The sequence below is a fragment of the Xenopus tropicalis genome, chromosome 3 (assembly GCF_000004195.4).
Source record: "Xenopus tropicalis strain Nigerian chromosome 3, UCB_Xtro_10.0, whole genome shotgun sequence".
NCBI lineage: Eukaryota > Metazoa > Chordata > Amphibia > Anura > Pipidae > Xenopus > Xenopus tropicalis.
In genome coordinates, this window is record NC_030679.2 from 52,425,656 (window position 1) to 52,453,038 (window position 27,383).

The window sequence follows — 27,383 nt, forward strand, 5'->3', positions numbered from 1 at the left end:
CATACCTTTATCTCATTCAGACTTCAAATCCCACCAGCCCAGAGAATACATCATATTTACATGTTTTATATGATTTGTTGCAGTTATTGAGACTGTACTTAATGGAACTGACATTGATGCGGAACTATTATTGCACACTATTAAGAACCTTACTCCCTACACTGAATATTTAATTAGTGTTACTGCTTTTACAACTGTTGGTGAGGGCCCCCCAGCTCAAAAAGTGGTGAGGACGAGCGAACAAGGTAATTATATAATACATTGATATTTGTTATATCTGGATAGTTACTATGCTAAATACATATTTTATGCTAACCTCTGGTTTTTTTTATACAAGTTCCCAGCTCAGTGCAGAACATAAAGTATGAAAAGGTTAATTCAACAACTGTAATGCTCCTTTGGGATCCTCCATTGCGACCAAATGGAATGATCACAAAGTATACCATCTATGTAATGGAAGTGAATTCAAGTAATGCTTTTGAGAAAACAACAACAGATAAGAGCATCCTTATTACAGGTACCACAATAGCATTGTTATTTCATTTTATTTCTAACTTTATTGCAAGAAATGTTTTCTTACTCACAAGCTATAAGGGCTCTGGCACACGGGGAGATTAGTCGCCCGTGACAAATCTCCCCTTGTTGCCATCAGTTGCCATCCCACCGGCGAACATGTAAGTCGCCGGTGGGATGGCATACGCGGCGGGGCGATTTCGGCAAATCGACGAAAATGCCTCGCGAGGCAACTTCGACGATTTGCCGAAATCGCCTGCGCAGCGTGTACCATCCCCCAGGCAACTTACATGTTCGTTGGTGGGATGGTAGTTCGGGGAGATTAGTCGCCCGTGACAAGGGAGATTTGTCTCGGGCGACTAATCTCCCCGTGTGCCAGAGCCCTAAAGGAGAATTCAGTGATAAGACTAAATAAGATTATTGTTGCCAAACACAATCTACATTTATCGCCTTCAGGTTTTAAATATTCCGATTATTAATTTCCTGCATAGTAAAAGAAGGCTGAAAAAAATCTGCCGTTTGTGACTCTGCCTTTATATCTCACTTCCACAATTTTTTGTCAGGTTTTTTTTATCAGATGTAAACATGCTCCAAAAATATAAAATAAATCAGACAAAATCATTTTGAGTTAAAGGAATATCATTCCAATACCATCCTTTCTAAATTGTCATTCTCATATTGTGTTTTCTCTCTAAATATAGTTTTCATGTATTCTTTTCATTTCCATTACTGAGGCAGATAAACCTATATCCTTGGTACATTCATCTTTGTTTTGTTAACAAATCGGGATTGCCTCTGTAGTCTTATTTTAAAAAAATGCATATCTTATTTTACACAAATATTGCTCATGTCCTCAGAGAAATTCACCGTCAGTCACGCAGATCAGTATCTCTGTATGTATTATACTGGGGTTTAACTCTGTATATATAAGCACTCCAAGGTATTCAAAGGTCCACTTTAATTTCAAAGTAATTATACTAGGCTACATCCTGTAATCACCCATTTTTGTGTCTGTTGATACAGTGTATTATTATTTGCTCCCAGCGGTGTTACTTTAGGAGCACATATAAGACTTAGTGAGATTACAGTGAATCTTCTGAAACAAGTAACTATGAAACAAGGACAGATGTTTTAATAGCAGTATAATTGCTCACATGTCTGATGTTACTGCCACTAGAACACCCTTGGACCTCTGCTGGTTGATGATAACTTTTGCATTTTTTTTAAATGCCAGAGATCAAGTGCAAAAAAAACATCAAGGGATTAAGAGAGGCTCCAAAAGTCCAGAATACATTTCAATTTCTCAGATAAATGTAGATGATTTATCACATACAGTCTCATGCAGTTTCATACAAAACATTTGTGTTGAAACGTTATATATAACTGATGATACATGAAGCAGACATATATGTATCTACAAACAGACAGGCCGGCAAAAAGATGAGCATGATCAGTATACCATATGTATTTAGCTATCACATATGTACTAAACAAACTACAAAATGCTGAACAAACGTTCACAAGAGGGACATTTCAATCAAACTGAACCTAAATCGGAAAGAAATCAGGGATTACAGAAATGTCCTTTGGAACAGTTTTATCAATGATTTTAAATTCACAAGCTTGTCAAAATCCCTGAATGAGTGTTGGACCTTATTAATGTAAGTGCTTACTAGAAGAAGATTCCTGGGGCTGGGGAAAAATCCCGATATTAAGTTAGGGAAGGTGGTGAGTCTTTTAAGTCAGAGACAGTAGGGTAAATTAGCAAGCACTAGGGACGGGCTACAATACTGAGGTTACATAGGAACTCAAACTCAATGCAGTGTTTGGTTGAACCACTATGCACAGTGAGGCTGCTAGGTTTTGATTAACACATAATGAAAGTCAGATAAATCCAAATTCACCAGGAATCATGTGGTTGCCTTTCTGGCCCAGTGGTTAGGAAAAGGCAGGCAGAATTTGTGCTTTCCCTGGTTAGCCAAGCCTTTTATTTAAAGGGAAAAATTAAAGATACCAGAGATGTGCTTTAGCTCCTTGCCGCAAAGTGTGTAATTAAGTGCCAAATTTCTTAGTTTAGAAACTACAGTAACTATAGCAAAGATAATAAAATAGAACAAGAAAATTCTCTGTTTTTGATGTTGCATTGTATTGATAATGCTGCGAGGTGACAATTTTTGTCTATTACTGTGGAGCAATGCACATGCATGCATAGGAAAAAACTAAAGAGCTTATTTACCAATGTGAAAACTATGTGTGCTGATGGGAGCAAATCCATCTACTCATGACTGAATGTGTAAAGAGCACAATATAACATTTAATAATATAATTTACTAAATTTGGTAGCCATTTAGCTATGCTCTTTGCCATAGGTTTATTGGTCTATAAAGCTAGGGCCAGCTGCTGCACTAGTTATGTAACAAGGATATATCAGCAAGCTAAGCATAGGAATTTTAAGGCAGTAGTTTGTTGTTGCAGATGAGTTCCCAGAACAACACAGTCCAGTTAGTGGCAGATCCAAAACTGTCAGTAATTCTCTCTCAGTCATATTGATTTCTTTTAATACATGCATAAGCAAGATTTAATTAAAACATTAATGTTGTAGCTTTTCCCTCGGTGTTGGATAAAGGATACAGTATACTGACTGATAGCATGTAAGGCTGGTTTTTCCCTACAGTGGATTATTTTACTGAACGATGGAACACACTGCTGATTACTTCCTATTGTTAGCAGTGGTAAGGACTCCAGTTAATTGAAAACCCTCCTTATCCTGTTGACTAGCATAGAAAGCATATGATGGAAATTTTCTCCTATGCCACCCTATCTTATTAGTCAGATCTTTCTGACGTAATTGCTGTTTAAATACTCACTGACATTACAGTATTAAAAGCTTATGATGAACAAATTCTAATAAAGAGTATGGAAATTAATTTATCCTTAATTCCTTAAATTAATAATTTGCCCAAGTATGAAGTAGCAGAATGCTTATGCTGTGTTACTCCACCTACTTAATTCTTACTGCTTTATACCTGCTTATGCTTACTCCAACTACTTTATAAGGGCACTCGGCACTTGCATCCAGGGCAGAGCTGCATATATTAATGCAGGCAGCACTGTATTTATCAATAAAGTGCAGGTCCAGAATGGAGTGCAAGGAACTGCACCTGTTGGTGCTTACAGTGAGGGAGGGTACAAAGTGTTAAAAACTTGGTGGCTTGTGCCTGTTTTTGCACTTTGTGCCCTACCCAGTACTGTTACAATTTTGATGTGCCGTGACTCCCCTGCCATTGACTTGAAAACATAATAGATATTTTCTCCTATGCCACCGCTTCTTATTAGTCTGATTTTTCTCTTAACTGCTATTTATTTAAACTTCCACTGAAATTACAGTATTAAAAGCTTATGCTCACCCAATTGTAATAAAGAGTATGGAAATTAATTGGTTCTTAATTCCTTAAAATACAGATATTAATTATCCAATCACTGTTATTGTTACTTCTTTTTGTGCACTTAATAAGGATTACTTTGATTCATGTAAACAGAGAGCTTAAAGAAAAATGCCTAATTTACAGCAGTTATTACTTGCATTCAACTTTGGTGAAAACTTGAAAACACATTTATTTATAACATGCTTTTCAACTCAATTCAACAATTTAAACAATTATTGTAATTTTTGATACTAATTAATGAAATTAATTATTTTTTTCAGATTTAAAAAAATTCACAGATTACAAAATGCGTGTAACTGCTTCTACTTCAGCAGGGGAAAGTAATTCATCAGAAAAAATTGATGTTTTTGTCAAAACCCTTGAAGATGGTGGGTGGATTATTATTACTGGTTTAAATATAACAATTAAATTTGAGTTGACTCTGAAGGGTTTATAGATTACTTAAAGTTTAAATATTTACTTTCTTATATTTTCACAGTGCCAGGATCTCCACCCCAAAACCTACGTTTATTGGGTGTTAATTCAACGGCCATTAGTTTGGCGTGGTCCCCACCTTTAGAACCTAATGGAATTATTACTCACTATGAAGTAATTTACACAAATGATACAGACCTTTTTACCCAAAATACAGCATTGACAAGTTTATCGTTGACTGATTTATATCCTTATACATTATATAGTATTTCAGTTCGAGCTTTCACCAGATTTGGACATGGAAACCAAACAACTAATGTGTTGGCTGTAAGGACATCAGAAACTGGTAAGCCTATTTTTCACTAAAAGTTTAAAGGTGCTCAATAGACAGCATGTCAGTCAGCTTTGTGCTTTGACATATTCCTTTAGAATAAATAAAGGTGGTAGGGTCAAGTACAAATTATGTATCATACTTGTGTGGAAACAATCCCTGCACTCTGTTTCATTCTAGTAATGTAAATTGGGAGTGATGGCAAAAGGTCATTACTTCAGTTAACACTTGGCATTATATATGGGAATACTAAGTTTGTTGGCCTTTGATCACCCATACAAAGCCCATGCTCTTTTATGAATGGCTCTTCTACTGCATTGTTCCCAGAGAGTATGGAAATAAGAGTGTTTAATCCGAGAACATGCCATTTTAGGAATATCCGAATACTGTTGACTAAACATGTACTACACCTAGCCCATGCTATGATCCCCAGATTTATATAAGAAGCAATTGGAGTCGAGCAGGCTTATATCAGTAATCTCCCTGATTTTGTCCAGCACAAGTTAACAATTTAGAATTCTGAACAGCATGCTCATGAAATAGATAGAAAATAGATAAAAATGTTTAGGGGATTGAGCACACTTTTATTCCTCCTTGTCTTTAGGATGACACTTTATTCCTAAAAATTCCTATAATAAATGGACAAAATACTCCCTTGAACTGGGGAGCTACAGTGATTAAAATTGCTATTGCCCCACTGGACAGATATGCTACGATATTCAGTGTTTAAGTGTATTTCTGCTCAGTTTATTTTATAGGCATATAGAGATAAGGTGAAACAGTAAGGTTGAACTACATGGACGCTATTGTTTCCTCCGGCATGGTGGATCAGATTTTGTGGCATCCCACAAAATCTGCAATTGCATGATCAAACCAAATCTAATCTGCCAAATTGCTTCCATACAAGATGCATCTTCTACAAGTTCCCAAGCCGTGTACTTCTAAAATACACAAGCTGTACTGTAAATTGTTGCTCAGCTTCATGTACATGTGTACTACATGAGATTTAACATGACTATATTTTATACTTTATATTCAAACTCACGGGAGCACTTACCGGACAGTCAGTGTGTGCTCACGTCACGCCGGAACCCAGACGGCAGAAAACTCACAATGTATAGTACTTAGTATGGAGCAAACAAACACTGCTGATAAAAAAGTCTTCCACTTTATTCAAATTTCTTTAAAAGCATAGTGTGCACATCCAAAAAAGACCACACGCTTGACGCGTTTCGTAGTGTCCCACCACTTTATCAAAAGCTGTTTGATAAAGTGGTGGGACACCACGAAACGCATCAAGCGTGTGGTCTTTTTTGGATGTGTAAAGTGGAAGACTATATTTTATAGATGGCTCAGTTTAAGGGAATGAACTGAGTAATGAATGCCAATGTAATTAACACACTGCATAGATAATCAGTATTTTAGGGCTTAACTGATGCAGGTGTAGAAGAAATTTAGTTGGCTGAGAAGGTGAAATAATAATTTCACCTTCTCAGCCAACTAAATTTCTTCTACACCTGCAATACAAGTACATTTTAAGGCAGAAATAAAATGTAACTGATGTGTTATATCACCTTCTCCGCCAACAAAACCTAAAGGCTAGTTCTCAATAAAATGCACACCTTGTGTTTTAGTAACATTGAGATTTGGGGGAAAACGCTTAACAGTATTTAAAGGAACAGTTCAGTGTAAAAATGAAACTGGGTAAAATAGATAGACAGCGTAAATTAAAAATAATTTTTAATATAGTTAGTTAGGCAAAAATGTAATCTATAAAGGATGGAGTGAGCGGATGTCTAACATACTAGCTAGAACTCTACTTCCTACTTTCAGCTCTCTAACCTCTTAGTTAGTCAGTGTCTTTGGGGGGGGCACCTGGGATATAACTGTTTAGTTAGCTTGTAAGTTTGTGACTGCTGACAGCTTAGAGAGCTGTAAGGAGGAAGTAGTGTTCTGGCCATTATGTTAGACATCCACTCACTCCAGCCTTTATAGTTTACATTTTTGCCTAATGAACTATATTGAAAACATTTTTATTTATCACTGATTACCTATCCAGTTTTACTTTTACACTGAACTATTCCTTTAATGCCCTATTTGAAATAATGGACCTTGAATGAGGTCTTAAACTGAAGACGTTCTGAAACTAATTCTGTAGGGGTATTCTCTCACATTGTTATTACTGGGGATGGAACTAATTATTAATATGACATGCAATATTGACCCATCAGCCACCCCTCTGCTGTTTATTGGTTTATTTTTGGTACTGTGGTTCCTCACTAATAAACTAATGGTGCATTATTTAACTGACAATAAGGGGTTTATTAACTTTTGGATTCTCGTGGTTTTATCTTTTTTTTAAAATCACGACTAAACTCATTTCCACTCATGGCAGTCATTTACTAAACAAAAAAAGTAGTGGAAAAGTTGCACAAAAAAACGTGACTTTTTCATACTGTTGCACAAAAGCCAATGTCAAAACCCCCTGAAAACCTCTAAAACCACAAAGCAAAGAAAGATCTTCCAATTGTAAAAGGGACATCTGCCATTGACTGCTACATGATCTCGACAGCATTTAGCTGACATATTTTAACATTCAGAATACTTGCGGATTTGTCACATAATAAATCAGTTTTATTCCAGTGACAAAAAACCTGAACCAAAAAACCGTGCTATAGTAAATGCCACCTTAAATATGTAAAATGAAGATACAAACACAGTACAGTATAATTGTCTGACATCTAAATTCATTTTATTTTTAAAGCTCCAAGCAGCCCCCCATATAATTTGACATACAGGAGTATTTCTTCAACAGAAGTGTTAATCAGATGGCAACCTCCATTGTTTGCCAATGGAATTATACAATTTTACAATATTACCTACTGGAATGCATCACTTAACCTAACAAACACGAGCAAAGATCCACAGATTGTTTTATCTGACCTTAAGAAATACTCACAGTATCAAGTTGCTGTATCCGGTTCTACAATGCATGGCAATGGAAATCAAACTAGTGCTGTTTTAAACATGACAACTTTAGAAGATGGTAAGTTCATAATATTTGCATGTATACAGAGGTTTAGATATATATTTTTCTACATTCAATTTGATTTTATAAGGTGCACTTTCTTGTTATGTGTTTAACAGCAAGTGGCAGATTTTTTATTATTGCTACCTGGGGTCCACCATATACAGTGTTAGGAAACTAAAGAGCGATCTTACTCATTCTTGTGTTTCCTTGCATTGATTGCTTTTATTTTTCACAATCATTTTTTCAAATCGCACTAGCGATTGTCTAAAACCTGACAAGCTTTTTAATTTTTGTAAAAACCTGATCCCAAGTATTAAAAACAATTGTGAGAAAAAAAGAAAACATGTGATTAAGATCTCTTTTGTTTTTAGTTATAGTGATATGCAAGGACCCCATCTACAGATAATAATAAATCTGCTCCTTAGGGGCATATTTATAAAAATGTGAGATTAGAGTTTACCATAGAAAAATTCACCTGCTTTCTATTAATTTCTAGGGTATTTTTAGAAGTGTATTAATCAATAGGTGAATGTGGAGTTTTAATGAATATGCCTCTAAGTGTTAAACATTGTGGGGGCACAAGAAACCCTACGCGAGTTAAGGAATTCACATGGGGTTTTGGGTAAAATGCCTTGTTAGTAGTATCTAGTATAAATAAATCTAAAGCAACTGGACTTGTTAAGTAGTCATTGAAGACATTTCACTACTCATCCGAGCAGCTTCTTCAGTTCAAGCTGCTCGGATGAGTAGTGAAACATCTTCAATGATTACTTAACAAGTCCAGTTGCTTTAGATTTATTTATACTAGATATACCATGACCTGGATGAATGAAAATCTTCATAGCCTTGTTAGTATGTTTTTTCCCATGTGGGCTTTCTTGAAGCTAAGTAAGCTTTATCAGAAAGGTCTATGTAAATATAGTCATAAGCACTCACAGAAATGCTGCACTGACTTCTCTGTCAAAAGATTTCTTGTGTCTGTAATTAATGTGCCACAGACACGCAGCTCTCTGCTCTCTCCTCTCTCCTGCTCCCCCCTCCCTCAAGAATGCTAAGAACTCACTCCTCCCCCTTAGGAATGTGGATCTGAGCCAATCAGCAGGAAGCTGGCTCATAGTCTAACTAACTGAGCATGTTGACTTGGTCTCGGTGCAGGAGTGAGGCATTATGGGAACTTTCTTTACACAGCTCAGTGTTTTTTCTTCCTGTTTGGCTTCAGATCTTCTGAACAAGTGAAATATGGGGAGACTTAAGGGCACTATTGAGACAACTGAAGGCATGCCTGCAGCTTGAGATTAACTTTTTATTAGCCTTTCCTTCTCCTTTAAGAAATCCCATATATAAGCCAATATGTTTTCTTCCAAAGATATGCCACAGGTACAAATAATAATAAATCCGCCTGTTAAACTTCTACAATTTGTTGTCAGCCATTGACTAGTTTTATACAGGAAGCTGCCTTCGTAGTTCTAATATTGATGAAATGTAATCCTGATTTCTTGATTGCCTTTTTTTTATTCTCCCTCTTTATCTCCCTCTATCCACTTTAACTATATATATGTAATTAATATACAGTAAATGGATATCTATCTTGTATTAAAGGTATGACATATATTATCCAGAAAGCTCTAAACTGTTGCAGTTCCATCTCCCATAAGGTTGTAAAACAGATGAATCATTTAACTTTTTACTGATTTGAAATCACATTGACAAAAAAAAAACGTTATTATTGGAAGGCTTAAAAATACATTTTCTTTCACTATGCAAAACATAGTTTTAGGGTGGAGGATCCCTCTAAGGAAAATGAGTTCCTTTGAATGTTGCATTCTTAAGTGGCCCAACACCATTCCTTTTTTCTCTGTAATAATAAAACAGTACCTTGTACTAAGATATAATTAATCCTTATTGGAGGCAAAACTCTCCCATTGGGTTTATTTAATGTTTAAATAATATTTTAGTAAACTTAAGGTGTGGAGATCCAAATTACAGAAAGATCCCTTATACAGGTATCGGACCCCTTATCCGGAAACCCGTTATCCAGAAAGCTCCGAATTACGGAATGCCTGTCTCCCATAGACTCCATTTTAATCAAATAATTCTGAATTTTAAAACTGGTTTCCTTTTTCTATGTAGAAATAAAACAGAACCTTGTAATTGATTCCAACTAAGATATAATTAATTCTTATTGGATGCAAAACAATCCTATTGGGTTTAATTAATGTTTTATTGATTTTTTAGTAGACTTAAGGTATTGAGATCCAAATTACAGAAAGACCCCTTATCCGGAATACCCTTGGTCCCGAGCATTCTGGATAATGGGTCCTATACCTGTACGGAAACCCCAGGTCCCAAGCATTCTGGATAATGGGTCCCATACCTGTATACAACTTACAGAAAAACATCTTAACTGGAAAACTCCAGTTTCCAAGCATTCTGGATAATAGACCCTATACCTGTATTATAAAAACTTCAAGATGCTTATTAAAATTTTAAATTAATGGAAATAAATCTTTAAATTAACTTTCTGAATTTTTTTCTGTTTTTATTTTAACATTCTTGCAGTTCCTGAGAGTGCACCAGAGGGTATCAAATATATAAATATATCCTCTACAGATATAGAAGTTTCATTTTATCCTCCCTTAATACCAAATGGAAACATAATGTACTATACAATATACATTACATGGCTAAATGAGACAATGGAGAAGGCCATGAATACAACAAACCTTATAGGAAACATTACAGGTAACTAGCTTTTGTAATTACTATGCCTATGTGTTGCTAATAAAATTGTTTGCTTTCCACTTTTTATATAGTCTCATGGACATAGTTCCTTTCATAGCATTATTTTTGATTGACATTTGTATGAGTAAATGGGATCCATTTGACTAAATGTGGCATCTGAATGTTTAAAAAGGATTTGATTCTGACAACTAGACCACTGTTATGTGCGCAAATGTGACAGTGGAAGCGCATGAAAAATAAAAAAACAAAATATAGTGCAAAGTGAGCAAACCAAAAAGACAAAATGATTTTCAGTGTGTCCATACCTACTTAATCTGCCAAACGTATATGCTCACCAGATTTCAATGGAATATTGCCAAATGAAAACAGGGTCAAATATTGATTGGAGTAAATGCCAGATCCTCAATGTGTTAAATGGAAAAAAGAGAGCAAAGATAGTGTAATACCATTTATTAAAACATGAACCCTGCACAATGCAGGCTACTCACAATGTTCAGAAGTGGTAGGATCATAAAAACAGATAGCTCAGCGCGTTTCACGTGCTAAACAACACGCTTTCTCAGGAGCAAGAGGACCACTGTTATGTTTAAATTTTTATCAGTGTAGCTCATTTTATTTTAATATGTTTTTTTATGTTTAGATTACAGGTATTGATTACTCACAGCTTGAAATACCCTGTGTATGATGAACTTCATAGGAAATGTATATGTTAGAAATGTTTAACTGAAAATTATCAGTACAATTGTCCACAGTGAAAATTTCTTTATACCAATGCAATGGTTTTTGGTATAGGAATTGACAAAGCTTACATAAGAGGTACTTGACAGTCCACATACTGCCTGTCTTATAAAACAAGGAAAGATAGAATCACCAGGTTGTAAGGCACCCCCCCCCCCCAGTGATTCTAGCTTGAGGTTTTTTCTTTTCCAAAGAAAACAACCCCAACCTCGACAGTCTAACCTCATAGCTTAAATCTTCCTTCCCCTTTAGGTAAAATTATGTTTTAATCCTTCGAGTCAATGCCCTTTTTTATACAAGACAGCACTCTATTTGCTTTAGTAGCCACAGAATGACACTGCCTGGAATTAGACAATTTATTATTTACAAAAAAACCCAGATCCTTCTCCATTAAGGATACCTCCAACAAACTACCATTTAGTTGATAGCTTGCGTTTATATTATTTCTACCAAAGTGCATAACTTTGCACTTGTCCACATTGAACCTCATTTTCCAGTTTGCTGCCCAGTTTTCCAGTTTTGTCAAATCGCAGCATCCTGCATGGAACTTATAGTTTTGCACAATTTAGTGTCATCAGCAAAAATAGAAACAGTACTCTCTATGCCCACCTCCAGGTCATTAATAAACAAGTTAAAAAGCAAAGGACCAAGGACCGACCCCTGCGGTACTCCACTAACAACTGGTCCAATTAGAAAATGTTCCATTTACCACCACTCTTTGTAATCTATCCTTCAGCCAGTTCTCTATCCAAGTACAAATATTATGTTCTAGGCCAATATTCCTCAATTTGATCATTAACCTTCTGTGAGGTACTGTATCAAATGCTTTAGCAAAGTCTAAGTAGATGACATCAACTGCCATTCCAGCATCGAGGTTCCTGCTCACCTCCTCATAAAAGGCGACTAAATTAGTCTGGCAAGATCTGTTACACATAAAACCATGCTGGCACAAACTAATAGTATTGTGAACTGCAATGTATTCAAGTACCCTATCCCTTATTACTCCTTCCAAAACCTTTCCTACTACTGATGTCAGACTAACAGGCCTATAGTTTTCAGGCTGAGAATGGGATCCCTTTTTAAAAAACGGCACCACATTAGCAATCCGCCAGTCTCTTGGCACCATGCCAGACCTCAACGAATCCTGAAAAATTAAGTGAAGAGGCTTGGCAATCACAGAGCAAAGCTCATTTAATACCCTGGGATGAATCCCATCCGGTCCTGGATATATATTTTAAAAACAAATACCATGCATAATAATGTTTAAATAATATACAGTTAAGTCTCATATTTACAATTTGGTTGCATGTGTTCATTTTCCAAACAGGCCTAAAGAAATATACATCCTATATTCTGTCTGTGTCTGCAAGTACTATAAAAGGGGAAGGCATACGCAGCGCACCTCAGATCATTACTACAGAAGAAGATTGTAAGTGAAAAATCACCAGTTTTTCTATGTTTAATACATTTTTTAATGAATTAGATAACTTAATTTACTTTTTTTTTATTAAAAGTAATTTCTGTAGTACTTTCTCATGTACTATTTTGTAATATGTATGTTATATTTTGATAATTCAGCTCCCCTTTAAATGTCTTCATTGTCAAATGATCATCATCAAATAACATTGTCCAGATGAGAGTATCACATCTTATATACTCACAGAAATTTTTGTCATAATTACAACAGAATGATAATTCCCAAATCATAAATACACAGGTTTAACAGTTAAGGCAGTGTTTATTAATCATCATTTGAAACCTATAGATTATATAAAGTACATTCATTTTCAATCAGGATTGCTTTCCTGGACAACAGAGTTATTCGTGTATGCCACTAATATTGGAAATATCTCTCTGGTTCAGGCCACAAAACTGAAACCATGTTTTGGTCAGTTATTAAATCAGCTCAAGGAATTAGCAACAGTTTAGAATCTCAAGATATAGTGACCAATTTGGTAGTATCTATGCTAGATTGCACAAGTGCAGTTACCAATAGCAACAAATCAGTCCTTTCTTTTAACTGTTCACTTAGTAGTCTGATCAAATCTAAGGGGCACATTTACTAAGACACAAATCTGAACCGAATTGGAAAAATTCAGATTTGAAAACTAACATTTTGCGACTTTTTCGTATTTTTTGCGATTTTTTCGGCGTCTTTACGACTTTTTCGTTACCAATACGATTTGCGCAAAAAAACGCGAGTTTTTCGTAGCCATTCCGAAAGTTGCGCAAAATCTGCCGATTTTTTCGTGGCATTAAAACTTGCGCGAAAAGTTGCGCCTTTTTCGTAGCGTTAAAACTTAAAAGGTGCGACGTTTCACGCAAGTTTTAACGCTACAAAAAAAGCGCAACTTTTTGCGCAAGTTTTAACGCTACGAAAAATCGCCAGATTTTGCGCAACTTTCGGAATGGCTACGAAAAACTCGCGTTTTTTCGCACAAATCATATTAGTAACGAAAAAGTCGCAACATTTTTCCGAAAAAAATCGCAAAATACCGATCATTACGAAAAAAACGCAATCGGACGCATTCGGCCCGTTCGTGGCTTAGTAAATGTGCCCCTAAGTATTGGGCCATGAGTGACTGCCCTCATACAATTTAACGCTTATGTAAGTAAATCAGATCCGCAGCATCACATAAATATAATTTAAACTATATCTGTCTCATAATAATCCCAGGTGCCTCTTTTAAAATGTGGTGTCCTAGCCCTGCTATATGGGCATTTTGCTTTTAAACATTAATAAAAACTACAATCAACTCTCTCTACCCTCACTCTTTCTTCATAATATCTAGAATAACAGCTGCCTTTGGCTTTAGTCAGTAACAAAATATACTTTTTTCATTTTTCTTCTGAATCTTTCTGATGCAGCTTCCTGAGTTACATCAGACTTGGGGGCGAAGCAAAGTACTGATAGACTAGGGCACTGCTTACATTTGTCATCCAGTCTATCAGAACTTTGGCTCACCCACAACAGTACTATTCCTCACAACGTTTCGGCCCTTTAAGCCATGTTAGAGGTTAGTATGTGCTTAGTGGAGAGTGGCAGGGGGGCACCTCCACTAGGAAAGATGTGCTACAGTAGGGTTTATAAAGGAACAGTGACACATTCCTGTTAAAAACTGGAATGTGTCACTATCCCTTTGTTGATATTTCCTTGATATACTTTTTATCTACCAGGATATTACATAGTTCAATCAAACCTATAAAAATGTTTCATATGAGGGTGCAACCTGCACCACATTGCTGTGCCACAGCTTTGGAGAGAATACTGGTTATCAAAAAAGAGGTAATCATGTTTCACCAAAGTACAATCTATATTCTTTCAACCAAAATTTCAGATCTTATATCCCTAGACTGTGCTGAATTGATGATTAGAATACTGTCACCTACATTATTTCCATTTGTGGCAATTTTTTTATTCTTACTACGAGGAATCTAACCTCAAGGTTAATTACATTTTTTTTGTATCTTTAGAAGTGCATGGAATATGGGAATCTCCCATCAAATTTATACAAACTCATTTCAGTTAAAAATAACAATTGATCACCCTTTATTAATCATTGTGTCATAGTCTCTTACTGGGCATTAATCAGAAATTCATCCATCGCCATTACACTTAACAGATACCTCACAATCCACCATTTAAGTCTCTTCTCTGAACACCATGCAAGGGGAACTGTGGCTGGTTAAACTGGCAGTTGACCATCACTTACCAAAATAGTTCATAAACCTTTAATATGTTTTAAATGTGAAATTGTCGTAAACCTGTTTTTTGTATGTTTAGAATGTGGTTCTCTTTATGTGATTTTGAAATAATGGCCACATTTTCACATATGCTGTACAATATTATACCATTACTAAACATTTCTGTTTTTTAAAAACTCAATTGCATATTAAATCAAATGAAAACACACAAAAACTGAACTTGATGCAATTTATGCACCCCTCGAAAATCACACTAATGCAAACCTGAACCTTTAAGACTCTTCAGTGATGATATTTTGATACTATTACCTTTTACATAAATGTGGGCCTCTCTAATAAAATTAATTTATAAAAGCCCCTTGTTTTATACTTTTTATAGAAGTTTACTCTAAATTTGCATCCCTACAGCAAATTGGGAAATCAGTGATGTGGAAACTGATCATCCCATGGATTTTTATAGACCTACAAGCTGTGGGGAGTAATAATGTGTTTTCCTGCTGATGTTAATATACTACTATGGGGGGAAATGCAGTGGTTTAACAGGCGTAAATATTTACTATTCACTTGTATTAGGTTTTTAGAGGGTTACATATACAGTATACTCTTAAACATCATATACAAGTTGAGATTGTAGAAAATAGTTAAGGTAGACAAGCTATATTCTGGAATGTTTGTACAAACCTAAGCCCACCACAGCAAGGATGCCCCCAGTAGCTCCCCATCTTCTTTTATGCTGATTCACTGCACATGCTCTGCTGCTTAGGGATCGACTCACAATATACCTGATTAGTAATTTATTCAGATTTGCATTATATTGCAGCATAGAAACCGCAGCTTCAGACATGATAAATAATCAGCTTTGTTGCAAAAGCCTCTAAGGCATATGTAACCTCACTTTCTGCTAATGCTTTGATAATTTCTCTGAAAGGCAAATACATTCTGATAGAATGTCCTCTCTTTATTGTCTTCTCATTAAAAATGTTTCTTTGTGCCACTACCTGTTCTATACTTGCCCTAGCTGTACTTTACAAACATGTCAGGTAGGTATTGACTTGTAGACTACACCACCAAAATGGAAAGGTTTGAAACAATAAGGTATAGTTTCTGCTACTTTTACTTTAAAGGGATACTGTGATGACTGTTATAGTATACTTTTTATCTACACTGTTTACATAGCAAAAATTTCATTCTATCATTTAAAATTTTATTCTTGAACAAACGTTTTTTTTTTAGTTATAATATTGATGTGTAGGTAGCCATCTCAGTGCATTGTGCCAGAAAAAAACAGCACTACACATTAGAACTACTTTCAGGTAACCTATTGTTTCTCCTACTTCCATGTAACTGGAGGAGTCCCAAGCCGGACTTGGATTTTTTACTATTGTGTGCTATTCTGATATCTACTGGGAGCTGCTATCTTGCTCCCTTCCCATTGTTCTGCTGATCGGCTGCTGGGATTTTGGGGATATCACTCCAACTTGCAGCTCAGCAGTAAAGTGTGACTGACGTTTATCAGAGCACAAGTCACACGGCTGTGGCACCCTGGGAAATAAAGAATTTTGAAATTTCAAAATTAAATATAATTGTGTTTTTGAAAAATGAATTTCAGTGCAGGATTCTGCTGGAGAAGCTCTATTAACTGATACATTTTGGAAAAAAAAACATGACTTCCTGTGCTATGTTATCTTAAAAACATCAGAGATAGTTATTTATCACTTAAAGGTTGCAATGACCTAGTTTTTGGTGGCTACTAGTCAAACTCAATTCAAAATAAGGAGTGCATAATTTTTTATGGATATAGCCTGTATTACTCAATCTCTTGTTTTTCCAGATTTTTTTCCGTTGGATGGTCAAATGCACAAAACTCAATAATAAGACCATACCAAGCCAGGGAGTAGTGATAAGCATGCCCAAATACGTGGCATAGTTTATCTAGCTTCCTTTCTCTGCCTACCCAGAAGCTCTGTTACTTTGGATTGTATAGCAAGCAGAATCTTTAACACAGGCATGCTTCAATATATATGGTTTTATACTAATAAATTACATTAAATTCATTATATGAATACGCGGTACAAAACTTTGGATGCGGCTGCTGGTTCTTGGATGGGCTCTAGAAGAAAGTGAGGTGCCTGGGGACAGAAAAGGAAAAGAGAATTATGCATAGTGGTTTGTGTAAAGGAGGAGAGAATGGTTTATGTTATAAGGAAGAGAGAATGACAAATGAGGAAGGTTTTGAGATATTTTGACATGTAGTAATCATCTCCTTTAGAAATGAAAGATAAAAACTTAAAGGAAAACTATTCTCCCAGAATGAATACTTAACCAACAGATAGTTTGTAATATGTTAAGTGACATATTAAAGAATTTTGCCAAACTGGAATATATATATCAGTAACTATTGCCCTTTTACATCCTTTCCCTTGAGCCACCATTTTGTAATGGGCTGTGCGCGCAGAAGCAAAAGGTAGAACTCTGCCCATTAATTGACTGATGTGGCCTAACATGTATGTGTGCCTTTTATTATTAACATTTATTTATAAAGCTTGGCTTGTTTGTGTGCACTGAGGCAGCCCTTAATTCTTTAAATGGCAATTTTTTTATTTAGGATTTCCCACTAGCACATACAGGTATGGAACCTATTATCCAGAATTCTCGGGACCTGGGGTTTTCCGGATAAGGGATCTTTCCGTAATTTGGATCTCCATATCTTAAGTCTTAAGCTAAATAAAAATGTTAATATTGAATAAACCCAATAGGATTATTTTGCCTCCAATAAAGATTGATTATATCTTAGTTGGAATCAAGTACAAGGTACTGTTTTATTATTACAGAGAAAAAGGAAATCATTTAAAAACATTCAAATTATTTGCTTATAATTGAGTCTATGGGAGACGGCCTCTCTGTAATTTGAAACTTTCTGGAAAACGGGTTTGCGGATAACAAATCCCATACCTGTACTACTAAAAAAGTATATTTTTATGAAAATGGTTTATTTAGATGAAGCAGGGTTTTACATATGAACTTGTTTATGCAATATATTTTTATAGAGGCCTACATTGTTTGGGGGTATAGTTTTCCTTTTAATAGTTAAATGTTTTTGATGTCAGACATGATGTGTTAAGGCAGAGGTTATTTGCTACAGTGATAATATTGACCTGTCTATTGTTAATATATTGAAAAGCACTGATTTCCTACAGTGGTAGTAAAAACAGTCCTCAGTGCCCTTTTGCTACAGTGGCACTACTGCTATGTCTAGGCCCCTTGCTTACAGCACCTGCAGTACCTGTACGCTTTTGCTTTAAGAGATATAATATATAGTTATAGAATCACTCCATTCTTCTAATATCTTTATAATATAATAATAATAACTAATAATATTGTAGTAAATCTCTAGTAGTACAGTTAACACTGTAAATATGTATACATATTGTTATGAAAACCACAACTGATAATCATTAATTAAAAGGGTGGTTCCCCTTTAAATTAACTATTAGTATGTTATAGAATGGCCAATTTTAAACAATTTATTAGTTGGTCTTCATTATTTATGTTTTATACATTATTTTATTTGACTTTTGACTCTTTCCATTTTTCAAATGGGGGTTACTGACCTCAGCAGCCAAAAAACTCTGTGAGGCTACAGTTTTATTGTTATTGTTACTTTGTATTATTTATCTTACTAGTCAGGCACTCTCCTATTCATATATCATTTTCTCATTCAAACCACTCCCTAGTTAATTTAAACCCCTGCAACCAGATACACACTGAAATTGCTGAACAAAATTTGAAATAATTTTAAAACTACAAATAAAAAATGAAGACCAATTGCAAATTGAATATTACACTCTACACCATACTAAAAGTTAACTCAAAGGCGTACAAAATACTTTAGATGTTAAAAAAAGGACCACATGTCTTTTACCTACATGCCTACAGAGCATGTTTTGTCTTTTCTTATGTAATGTAAAGATCTTTATGGCTTTATATTTTCTGATGTGTTTAACATATGTATTTTTACTGTTTTAATAATTGTGGCGTCAGTGTGTATTATATGCTGTGTAGCGTGGAATGATTTAAGCTCTGCATGGAATCCCCATATTTTTATGATCTCTCAGTGTTATGCTCAGCAGGAATTTTCCCACCTATTGAAGCCTGTAGTAATTATTTCCAGCTCTTTTCCCCAGTGGACTTGTGTTGCAAATTACTTTATTTTTACATGCATTCACACCTATAAAAAAAAAAAGATTTTGCTTTTATTGGAACAAAAACCCCATTACAACACAAAATTTGGACAATATATTAAGTAAATCGCTGTGGTATGCCTACTGTTCTGCTTTCTCATGAAATCGTTCTTTCCATTCAATTGCAGAAACAGATGTGTTAATACCACCATGAAAACTTGTACTTCAGTTCTTGGCTAAGGACCTAACACCATCTTATTGGAGTTGATAGAGCTGAGATACCTGTTGAGAGATGTTTTGTCCTAGAATAAACACTATAAATCTAAGCATTATGTGTTTTTCATGTTTTGCATCATTCCATTTTTTAAATGATTTCTTTGATCTTGTCCTTGATAGCTCCATCATCTCCACCTCGATCTCTCAAGGTAAAACAGCTATCTGGTATCACTATGGAATTGTCATGGGAACCACCTCTGGAGCCAAATGGAATTATACTCAACTATAATGTTTATATTTGGTAATATTTTGTTTTCTTTACAAAAAAAATACTCACGCAGTTCCTCTATACACTGAATACTACATAAGTGATATGTGACCTATTATCCAGAATGCTTAGGACCTGGAGTTTTCCGGATCTTTCCATAGTTTGGATCTCCATAACTTAAGTCTGTAAAAATCCAATAGGATGGTTTTGCCCCCAATAAGTAATAATTATATCTTAGTTGGGATCAAGTACACGGTACTGTTTTATTATAGAGAAAATGGAAATCAATTTTAAAAATTAGAATTATTTTCTTATAATGGTCAATGGGAGATGGGCATTCTGTAATTTGGAACTTTCTGGATAACAGGTTTCCAGATAAGGGATCCCACACCTGTACTAAAAATCTGAAAAAAATGTTCATATGATAAAATAGGCCAAAAATAGCATTGGGACACCTAAAATAAACTTCTATATCTATTAACACAACAACACAAAGAAGGAATGTTGACAATGGGGTCATTCATTAAACTATAGCAAAAAAGGGAAAGTTGTGCTCACCACTAAATTATAAACCTTTAGGCGGGGGTGCAATGAGGCTGTGACCACAAAATTCACACAAAGACGAGATTATCTGCACTCACCCATTATTAATATGTTAAAGACATTAAGACATTTTGCGCATTAAGAAATGCCCTCACCTTTAAACAAAACAGGGATTGTTTGTTCATGTATTGCAATATATTCAAGCTGGCCAACTACATCAAGGTCATCCCTGGTCTGGCCAGTCCTACACTCACATTAATCTGATTCATTAAGAATTCTATTGCATCATTATACATTTTTCACAGGAATTTAGTTTTTAGCTGCCACTTTTATTGGCCACCACTGGGATCACCCGACTGTAGCTAAAACACTGGCCAGCTCCATGTTGTAGCTCCCATCATCCATCCATACAGGGTTTCCAATAATCTTGTTTGTTTAATGTTAAAAGAAAATAAAAGAAGCAATCAGCATTACTGTTTATTGCACAATATTTTATTATTTTAGCATACAGAGAGAGCACAGCATTTTAGGGCTAAGCACCTCTCCCAAATCCAGAATTGTGTTCCTCTGTTTCTCTGTGCTTAGCCATGATAAGATACATGCATAATGCACAGCTATCCACAATGAAGGGGATCACTTGAGTTTGTACAGCATTTTGTAAGCAAAATATACACATGTTGCGGAGTTGCCTCATTGTTCAGTGGTCAGAACATACCCTCCTTAGATGTAGATTTCAAGAAATATTAAAAATTTTAATAATTTGTGTGTAACCTCATGCCATTTTTAGGTGTTGTATATTCCAATATATATTCAAATTTGTAATCATTTGTGTATGATATTATTATTATATATTTGCACTGCACCCTTTTGCTGATTTATGGCAAGCGCAGATCTATTTAGGGCAGTTGCAGCAATGGGGCTTTTAGTAACGTTAGATATTATTTTAACCCTCATTTGCACAAACAAATCTGTAACTTTACAGTTATAGAGGGTGTAACTTTCCCATTGTTAATTTGTTGCTTACCAGTAACAGATTATTTTTTTGTTTGTTTCCTAGGAAACCTGCTTGACTGGCAGATGTCCTAGGAAACTAAGGTAAAAGACCTATAAGACTAGCAGTATGAATGGGCTTCAGATGCTTGAATTTATTTATTACTCCCGTAGCTAATTCCTTTGCCCAGTAAATATGAGGTCTTGTACCTGCAAATAAGGACCGTATGTAAGGGGGAAACAAACAAAGAATATCTAACATTTATTTCAATATAGAACAGTGTTTTTAAGGACTTGGTTTAAATGGTTGTGGTAATAGTAAGGAGGGTGTGACCAGGACGCCAACACCTATGGCAGTGGTTTTCAGACTGTTTTTCTGTTCAAGCACTTTGATGTCCGACATTTGGTTGAAGCCCTTGTTACCTTATAACAAAAGTACAGATATATAGAGATGTAAACTAATTAGGGCGATAATGATGCACTGTGGCCATTTTTATTTCAGGGGTATTTATCAAATTTATCAAATGTGACAACAGAGCTTGACACAGTTCCCAGCTTTCTAATCATTTGTATTGTATTTTATGGAAATATTTACAAAGTATTGAAAGTAACAGGTAACACATAAATGCAAATCTTATAAATGTCAATAGATAGCTGTGGAATTTCCCTCTGCTGAGCTCTGTTTAACCCATTCATAAATATGCACCTTAGAATGAAAATAATTATGTTTTTAAAACATCTTGATATATAAAAACATTGCTGTCTGTCATGTTTTCAAGAATATCTAACAAAGCAAAAAATTGTCCACCTCCAAATTTTACCATAATTCACTTTTAATATGAGCTTTCATAGGAATTAAAGTCAGCAGATAGCCTTCTTCCCAAAATGTTATCCCAACTGGTGTTTATGCTTCAGGTTTGGAAAATGCTGCATAAATGATATATGGATAGTCACAGAACTATTAGCTAACTTAGGGGAACATTTACTAATCCACGAATCCGAATCCCGAATGGGAAAAAATCGTATTGGAAACAAAAATTTTGCGACTTTTTTGTCGCCGTCGCTTTTTTTCGTATTTTGCTCAATTTTTTCATTGCCGTCACGACTTTATCGTATTTTGCATGACTTTTTCGTCGCCGTCGAAATTTTTTTGTATTGAGCAATTGTAAACGGCGGAAAAACCAATCCAATTTTTTTGCAACGGCGACGAAAAAATATACAATAAAGTCGTAAAGCCGACGAAAAAGTCGCAGAAAATATGAAACAATCACAACGCCGATGAAAAAGTCGCAAAAATACTGATCATTACGAAAAAAACGCATTCGGACACTTTTGGACGTTCGTGGATTAGTAAATGTGCCCCTTAGTGTTATTGTTAGATTCTATAGAAAGGGAGTATATTTTGGGGCTGATTTACTAAGACACGATTTCGAATCCGAATTGGAAAAATTCCGATTGGAAACAAACATTTTGCGACTTTTTCGGTAATTTTGCGATTTTTTCGTATTTTTTGCGATTTTTTTCGCGTCTTTACGATTTTTGCATAAAAACGCAAGTTTTTCGTAGCCATTACGAAAGTTGCGCAAAGTCGTGATTTTTTCGTAGCGTTAACACTTAAAAGGCGCAAGTTTTAAAAGATACGAAAAAAATCGCAAAATTACCGATCATTACGAAAAAAACGCAATCGGACGCATTCGGCCCGTTCGTGGGTTAGTAAATGTGCCCCTTAGTGTTGTATTTGACAAGTGTTAATGAGGTATGTTGTATAAAGTTTTTTTAATTCTGTTATTTCTCTAATTTTTTCTTTGAAATCGCCTTCTTTTGTCTTTTTATAGATTGATTTTTGTTTATGAGCTTTGTCATTTAGGAGAAAAGCATTTTTTCAGCAGAAAGCTATCATCTGATAGTTGGAGGTTTTATTTCCCTTATAAAAATTCTATATCCAGAGAATCCAGATAATGAGTGACATACTGGCCTGCAGAATTTGTGCCCTATAAATAGAAGTAATAACTTGTGCATATTTTAACTGGTATAATAAATCATATGTTATTGCATTTAAAATAAATACAACTATGTCACTTTTTTCAGGAATGAAATATCAAACAAAACAATAACTGTGAAGCAGACGTTTGTAGAGCTGGAACACTTGGAAACCAACAATGAATATTATGCATATGTCACAACAATTACCCGATTTGGGGATGGAAACATAAGAAGTGATATTGTTACATTTAGGACATCAGAGGGAGGTAGGATGGCACTATACAACAATATAGACAATTTAATTATATAATTATTTAAAAAGCCTCTCTGATTAGAACATAAGTAACCATAGCCTTAAAGCACCATTTGATTATTTTTATTTTATTTTCTCTTTTATAAGCTCCCAGTGACCCTCCAAGAAATGTTTCATACAAGAATATTACTTCTGATTCAATAATGGTTTACTGGATACCACCTTCCAAACCCAATGGAATTATCCAATACTATTTAGTGTACTACAGTAATATCACTGACACCTACTCTAAAGTAAGCGATATTTGAATTTTATGGTTCAAAAAGAAGATTTGTTGTACAATATTAGACAGGTACAGATGGGAATTTTTGTTGCCCACTTGAAATTGCTTCCCTGATTAAATAAAGCCTTATATCAGTACCACTTGGTAAAAAAAAAACCCATAGGGGCATGGTAAACGTGCCCTGTATTTTCGGATATTGAGGAACTCAGGACAATGTGCTTCCCTATAACATTGTCAGAACACCTCCAGAAAAATAGGTGTACATAACAGTTGCTTCAAGATGCAAGTCAGTCCAGATCACAAATTAACAGGAAATGCACTGAAGTATAAAAGAAAAGTTCAGATACATTGACAATGCACTTGCTTATCTCTGCATGGTGCTAATGATTTCATTTGCTATGAGGAAGAAAGTGCATTTAAAAAGCTAACAGACAGGAAGCACCATTTATTTTTCATTGGATGACTTGTTGTTTATTATTATATTGTGATAAAAAAATTAACATATTAATCAAAATATGTATTTTTTTAGAACCTTACTGCTGATGAAATTAATACTGATATGGAAGGCCAATGGGCAATTGTTGGTGGTTTGGCTAAATTTAGCACCTATAAGTTCTGGATTACTGCAAGCACGTCATTTGGAGATGGCAATCAAACAAGTGAAAAGATTGATGTTATTACAGATGAGGATGGTAAATAAACAGTAATAATTTAGCAGTTTTTTTCAATATAATATTGTGTGTATCATTTTCTATCTCTTCAGTTCTCTTTTACCTAAGATAGTTTCAACTGTTTATCTTATTTGTAAGATATATATTTCCACCACATATTTCCTATACTCTATTTGTCTTTAGTTTCTTCATATTCTCTCCACATTGTATTTTGGTCTACTCTGTGTTGTTTGCTTCTTCATTACAGCTAGTAGTGAGGCAGGCAGTAAGGGTGAGACTAGCTATGTGTCCTGATGCTGTGCTCTTCACTAAGTGCCAGATTTTTCATCCAGTGCTCAGTTCAGAATGTAGTGTAGAGGGGGCACAAGTACCATTAAATCACTTAAACCAATATAATTACTTGTTTACTGTATTACCTTTCCTGGACTTTATCTTTCACACTAGGCATCTTGTAGTCAGCAACTATTATATCTGCCAATTTTTGATTATATTTTTTTGTTTTATTCACAGTTCCCGAATCTGGTCCAGTTATAAAGGACTGCTTTAACCAAACATCTGCATCATGTTTGTTAATCTGGGATCCTCCACTGAAGCCAAATGGCATTATAAGAAATTATTCTTTGGAACTTTATGGACCACAGGGAAATCAGTCATTGTGTACTTCTGATACCTTCATTATTTTGAAAGATCTCACGCCTTATACCCAATTTATTGTGTCCATTGCTGCAACAACCATAAAGGGAATGGGCCCTCCTAATCAGTTTGCCTTTCAGACTGATGAAGCAGGTAAAGTGAAAAATATTTTCTGATAGTAAAATTATATTTTTAAGAGACCTGCATACTGATATTCAGAATTACAACTAATAATTTTGTTAGCTGACATTTGTGAAGCGTATTTCAAAGATAGCACAGTAGCAGCAAGCTATTGTTTGTATAGAACTGATTTTATAATAAACTCTAGTTCGTTGAAAATATATTAAATGCAATATCTGTGATATACCTGGTGTGGAATGTCAAGTTTTATTTAGTTCTGCAGTTTATCAGATACTCACTAAATTCTGTCAATACCTACTAAATACTGGATATGTAAAATTCAACACTTATTTATCAATTTTCGAGTTTGTGAATTCAAGTTTGTTTTTCTAAATCGAATAAACTCACATATCGAATGCTCACTTATTTATTAATAAGGAAAAGCCGTTCAAATAAAAAACTTGAATACCTCGAATTGTTTGAGTTTACAAACTTGAAAAATTCCAGTTTGAAAATATGGCTTGAATAGGATAACTCCCATTGACTTCTACAGCTTTTAGATTGTGAAGTTTACGTTCAGGTTTTTGAACCATAACTCAAAGTGCAAAGGAAAGGCAATATTTGTTAGAACCCCAATGTTAACTCTCAAAATGTACTAATTGTGGTGTACAGATTTTTATATTTAAAAGTCTAATACAACCTAAACAATTTTACTAAATTACTTTAATATGTGAAAGACTGTGGCAAAAATGTTACAAACACTTGGAACATCACCAATGTCCTGAACTAATCAGTTCTTGTAGGTAGTCTATGGCTATTTGATATGAAGTTGAAAGACCTTTGGATGCAATAAGCTGTAATAGTTACATATCTGTAAACCAATACTAGTGTGACCTATGCATTATGGTTTTGGAGCTTTTTAACACAGTAGTATGGGTAGCCACACTAAGCAGACTTAGATTCCGACACAGGGGAGACCAACAAGTAAACGGAGCCTGACCTACATCAAACATTCCTATGTGATGGCAATCCAGTTAAAAACAAATGTCATGTGTAATTATTTCACCAGGCATGGATTCGCAGCGAATTTCCACATTTCGCTTTGGCCAATTGTTTTGTGAAACTTCCATGAAAAGTTGTGCGACAAACGCGTTAATTTTCCTGTTGTTTCACAAATTTTTCAGCGAAGCGACACGGGACAGATTCGCTCATCACTAGTCATGTGGCAAAAGTAAGGGGTCCTTTATAGTTCAAGAGCAATAAGGGGTACAACACCACGCTATCAGGGTAGCCGCACGTGTTTGTAATCCAAAACAGAGTACAGAGATCTGCAACAATTCTGAAATGGCAGAAGGCGGTCTGTGAAGTGTAAAAACCATGCACATTACACTCGTAGTTTGCACACTGTTCAGGAGATTGTCAATTACCCCTGTATTGTTTTTTATTACACTTGTTAGTTGTTTAATCAAAGAGGGAACTTTAACAGGCTTATTGGCTGTCTGTGAGCTAAATGCTCTTTCTTAAGCTCCCCTACCTAGTGCTGAAACTGCAGCTTTATATTTGCCACAAACATTTAGCTTATCTTGTGCTAATTAAAATAAAATGTACATATTCCATCTTTTTTATTACAGAACCTTCAATGCCTCCGCAGAACTTGACATTTATTAATGCCAGCGACAATACTGCGTGGTTACATTGGAGCCCAAGCCCAAAGCCTAATGGAATTGTGCTGGCCTACAGTTTTAAAATTGTGGAAAATGGAAGTGAATTAGAGTTTTTTCAGGTACATTCTGCATTACTAAAAAAAACCTTTTGAATGTAAGTTCTTAGTGCTAAATGTAAAACACAGTTTGAATGTGGGTCTAGGTATTTTAAATTGATTAATGCTGGCATTTAATTAGTAGGATATGTATCTTGTTATTAACACTGAATGCAAAGGTGCCAAGCACTGGCTGATCCTTTACAGTATCTAACTGATTGTCCATCTGGCCAAATAAACAGAAAATATAAGTATAAATAAAAGTATAAATATACATGTGCAAGAGGTAATTTACGTAGACCCAGGGAGCGCAGTGTATTTTATTCCTTGATCTGGTCACGCTCTGCACCATGCAGCAGAAAAAAATCTAGCTTGAGGTGCAGAGTACAGCATTGGCAAGGGCAGGTCAGCCCTGTTCTAACGGCCTGCCACAAGGTTAAGAATGCATTGTATTCTTTTAATTCATTTATATTGCAGAAGAACTTACAATCTATAAAGAAAAAGGGAGACAGACAAAGGTAAAGTGGGGGGCGGGGGATGTATATGTCAGAGGTGTGCTGCCG

At 35.2% G+C, this 27,383-nt stretch overlaps 1 protein-coding gene across 4 annotated transcripts in view; it reads left to right on the plus strand.

The window, feature by feature from the left end:
- The window catches only part of ptprq (protein tyrosine phosphatase receptor type Q), a 134,271-nt gene that overhangs the window by 50,292 nt on the left and 56,596 nt on the right, over positions 1-27,383 (plus strand). For all 4 annotated transcript variants that reach the window (XM_031898882.1, XM_031898883.1, XM_031898884.1 and 1 more), the window contains exons 13-25: positions 84-245; positions 338-517; positions 4,220-4,327; positions 4,438-4,719; positions 7,469-7,750; positions 10,295-10,477; positions 12,543-12,644; positions 19,498-19,618; positions 23,207-23,367; positions 23,502-23,647; positions 24,167-24,329; positions 24,819-25,094; positions 26,693-26,844. In XM_031898882.1, coding sequence (XP_031754742.1) covers positions 84-245; positions 338-517; positions 4,220-4,327; positions 4,438-4,719; positions 7,469-7,750; positions 10,295-10,477; positions 12,543-12,644; positions 19,498-19,618; positions 23,207-23,367; positions 23,502-23,647; positions 24,167-24,329; positions 24,819-25,094; positions 26,693-26,844 — 2,318 coding nt within the window. The remainder of the gene's footprint in view (positions 1-83; positions 246-337; positions 518-4,219; positions 4,328-4,437; positions 4,720-7,468; positions 7,751-10,294; positions 10,478-12,542; positions 12,645-19,497; positions 19,619-23,206; positions 23,368-23,501; positions 23,648-24,166; positions 24,330-24,818; positions 25,095-26,692; positions 26,845-27,383) is intronic.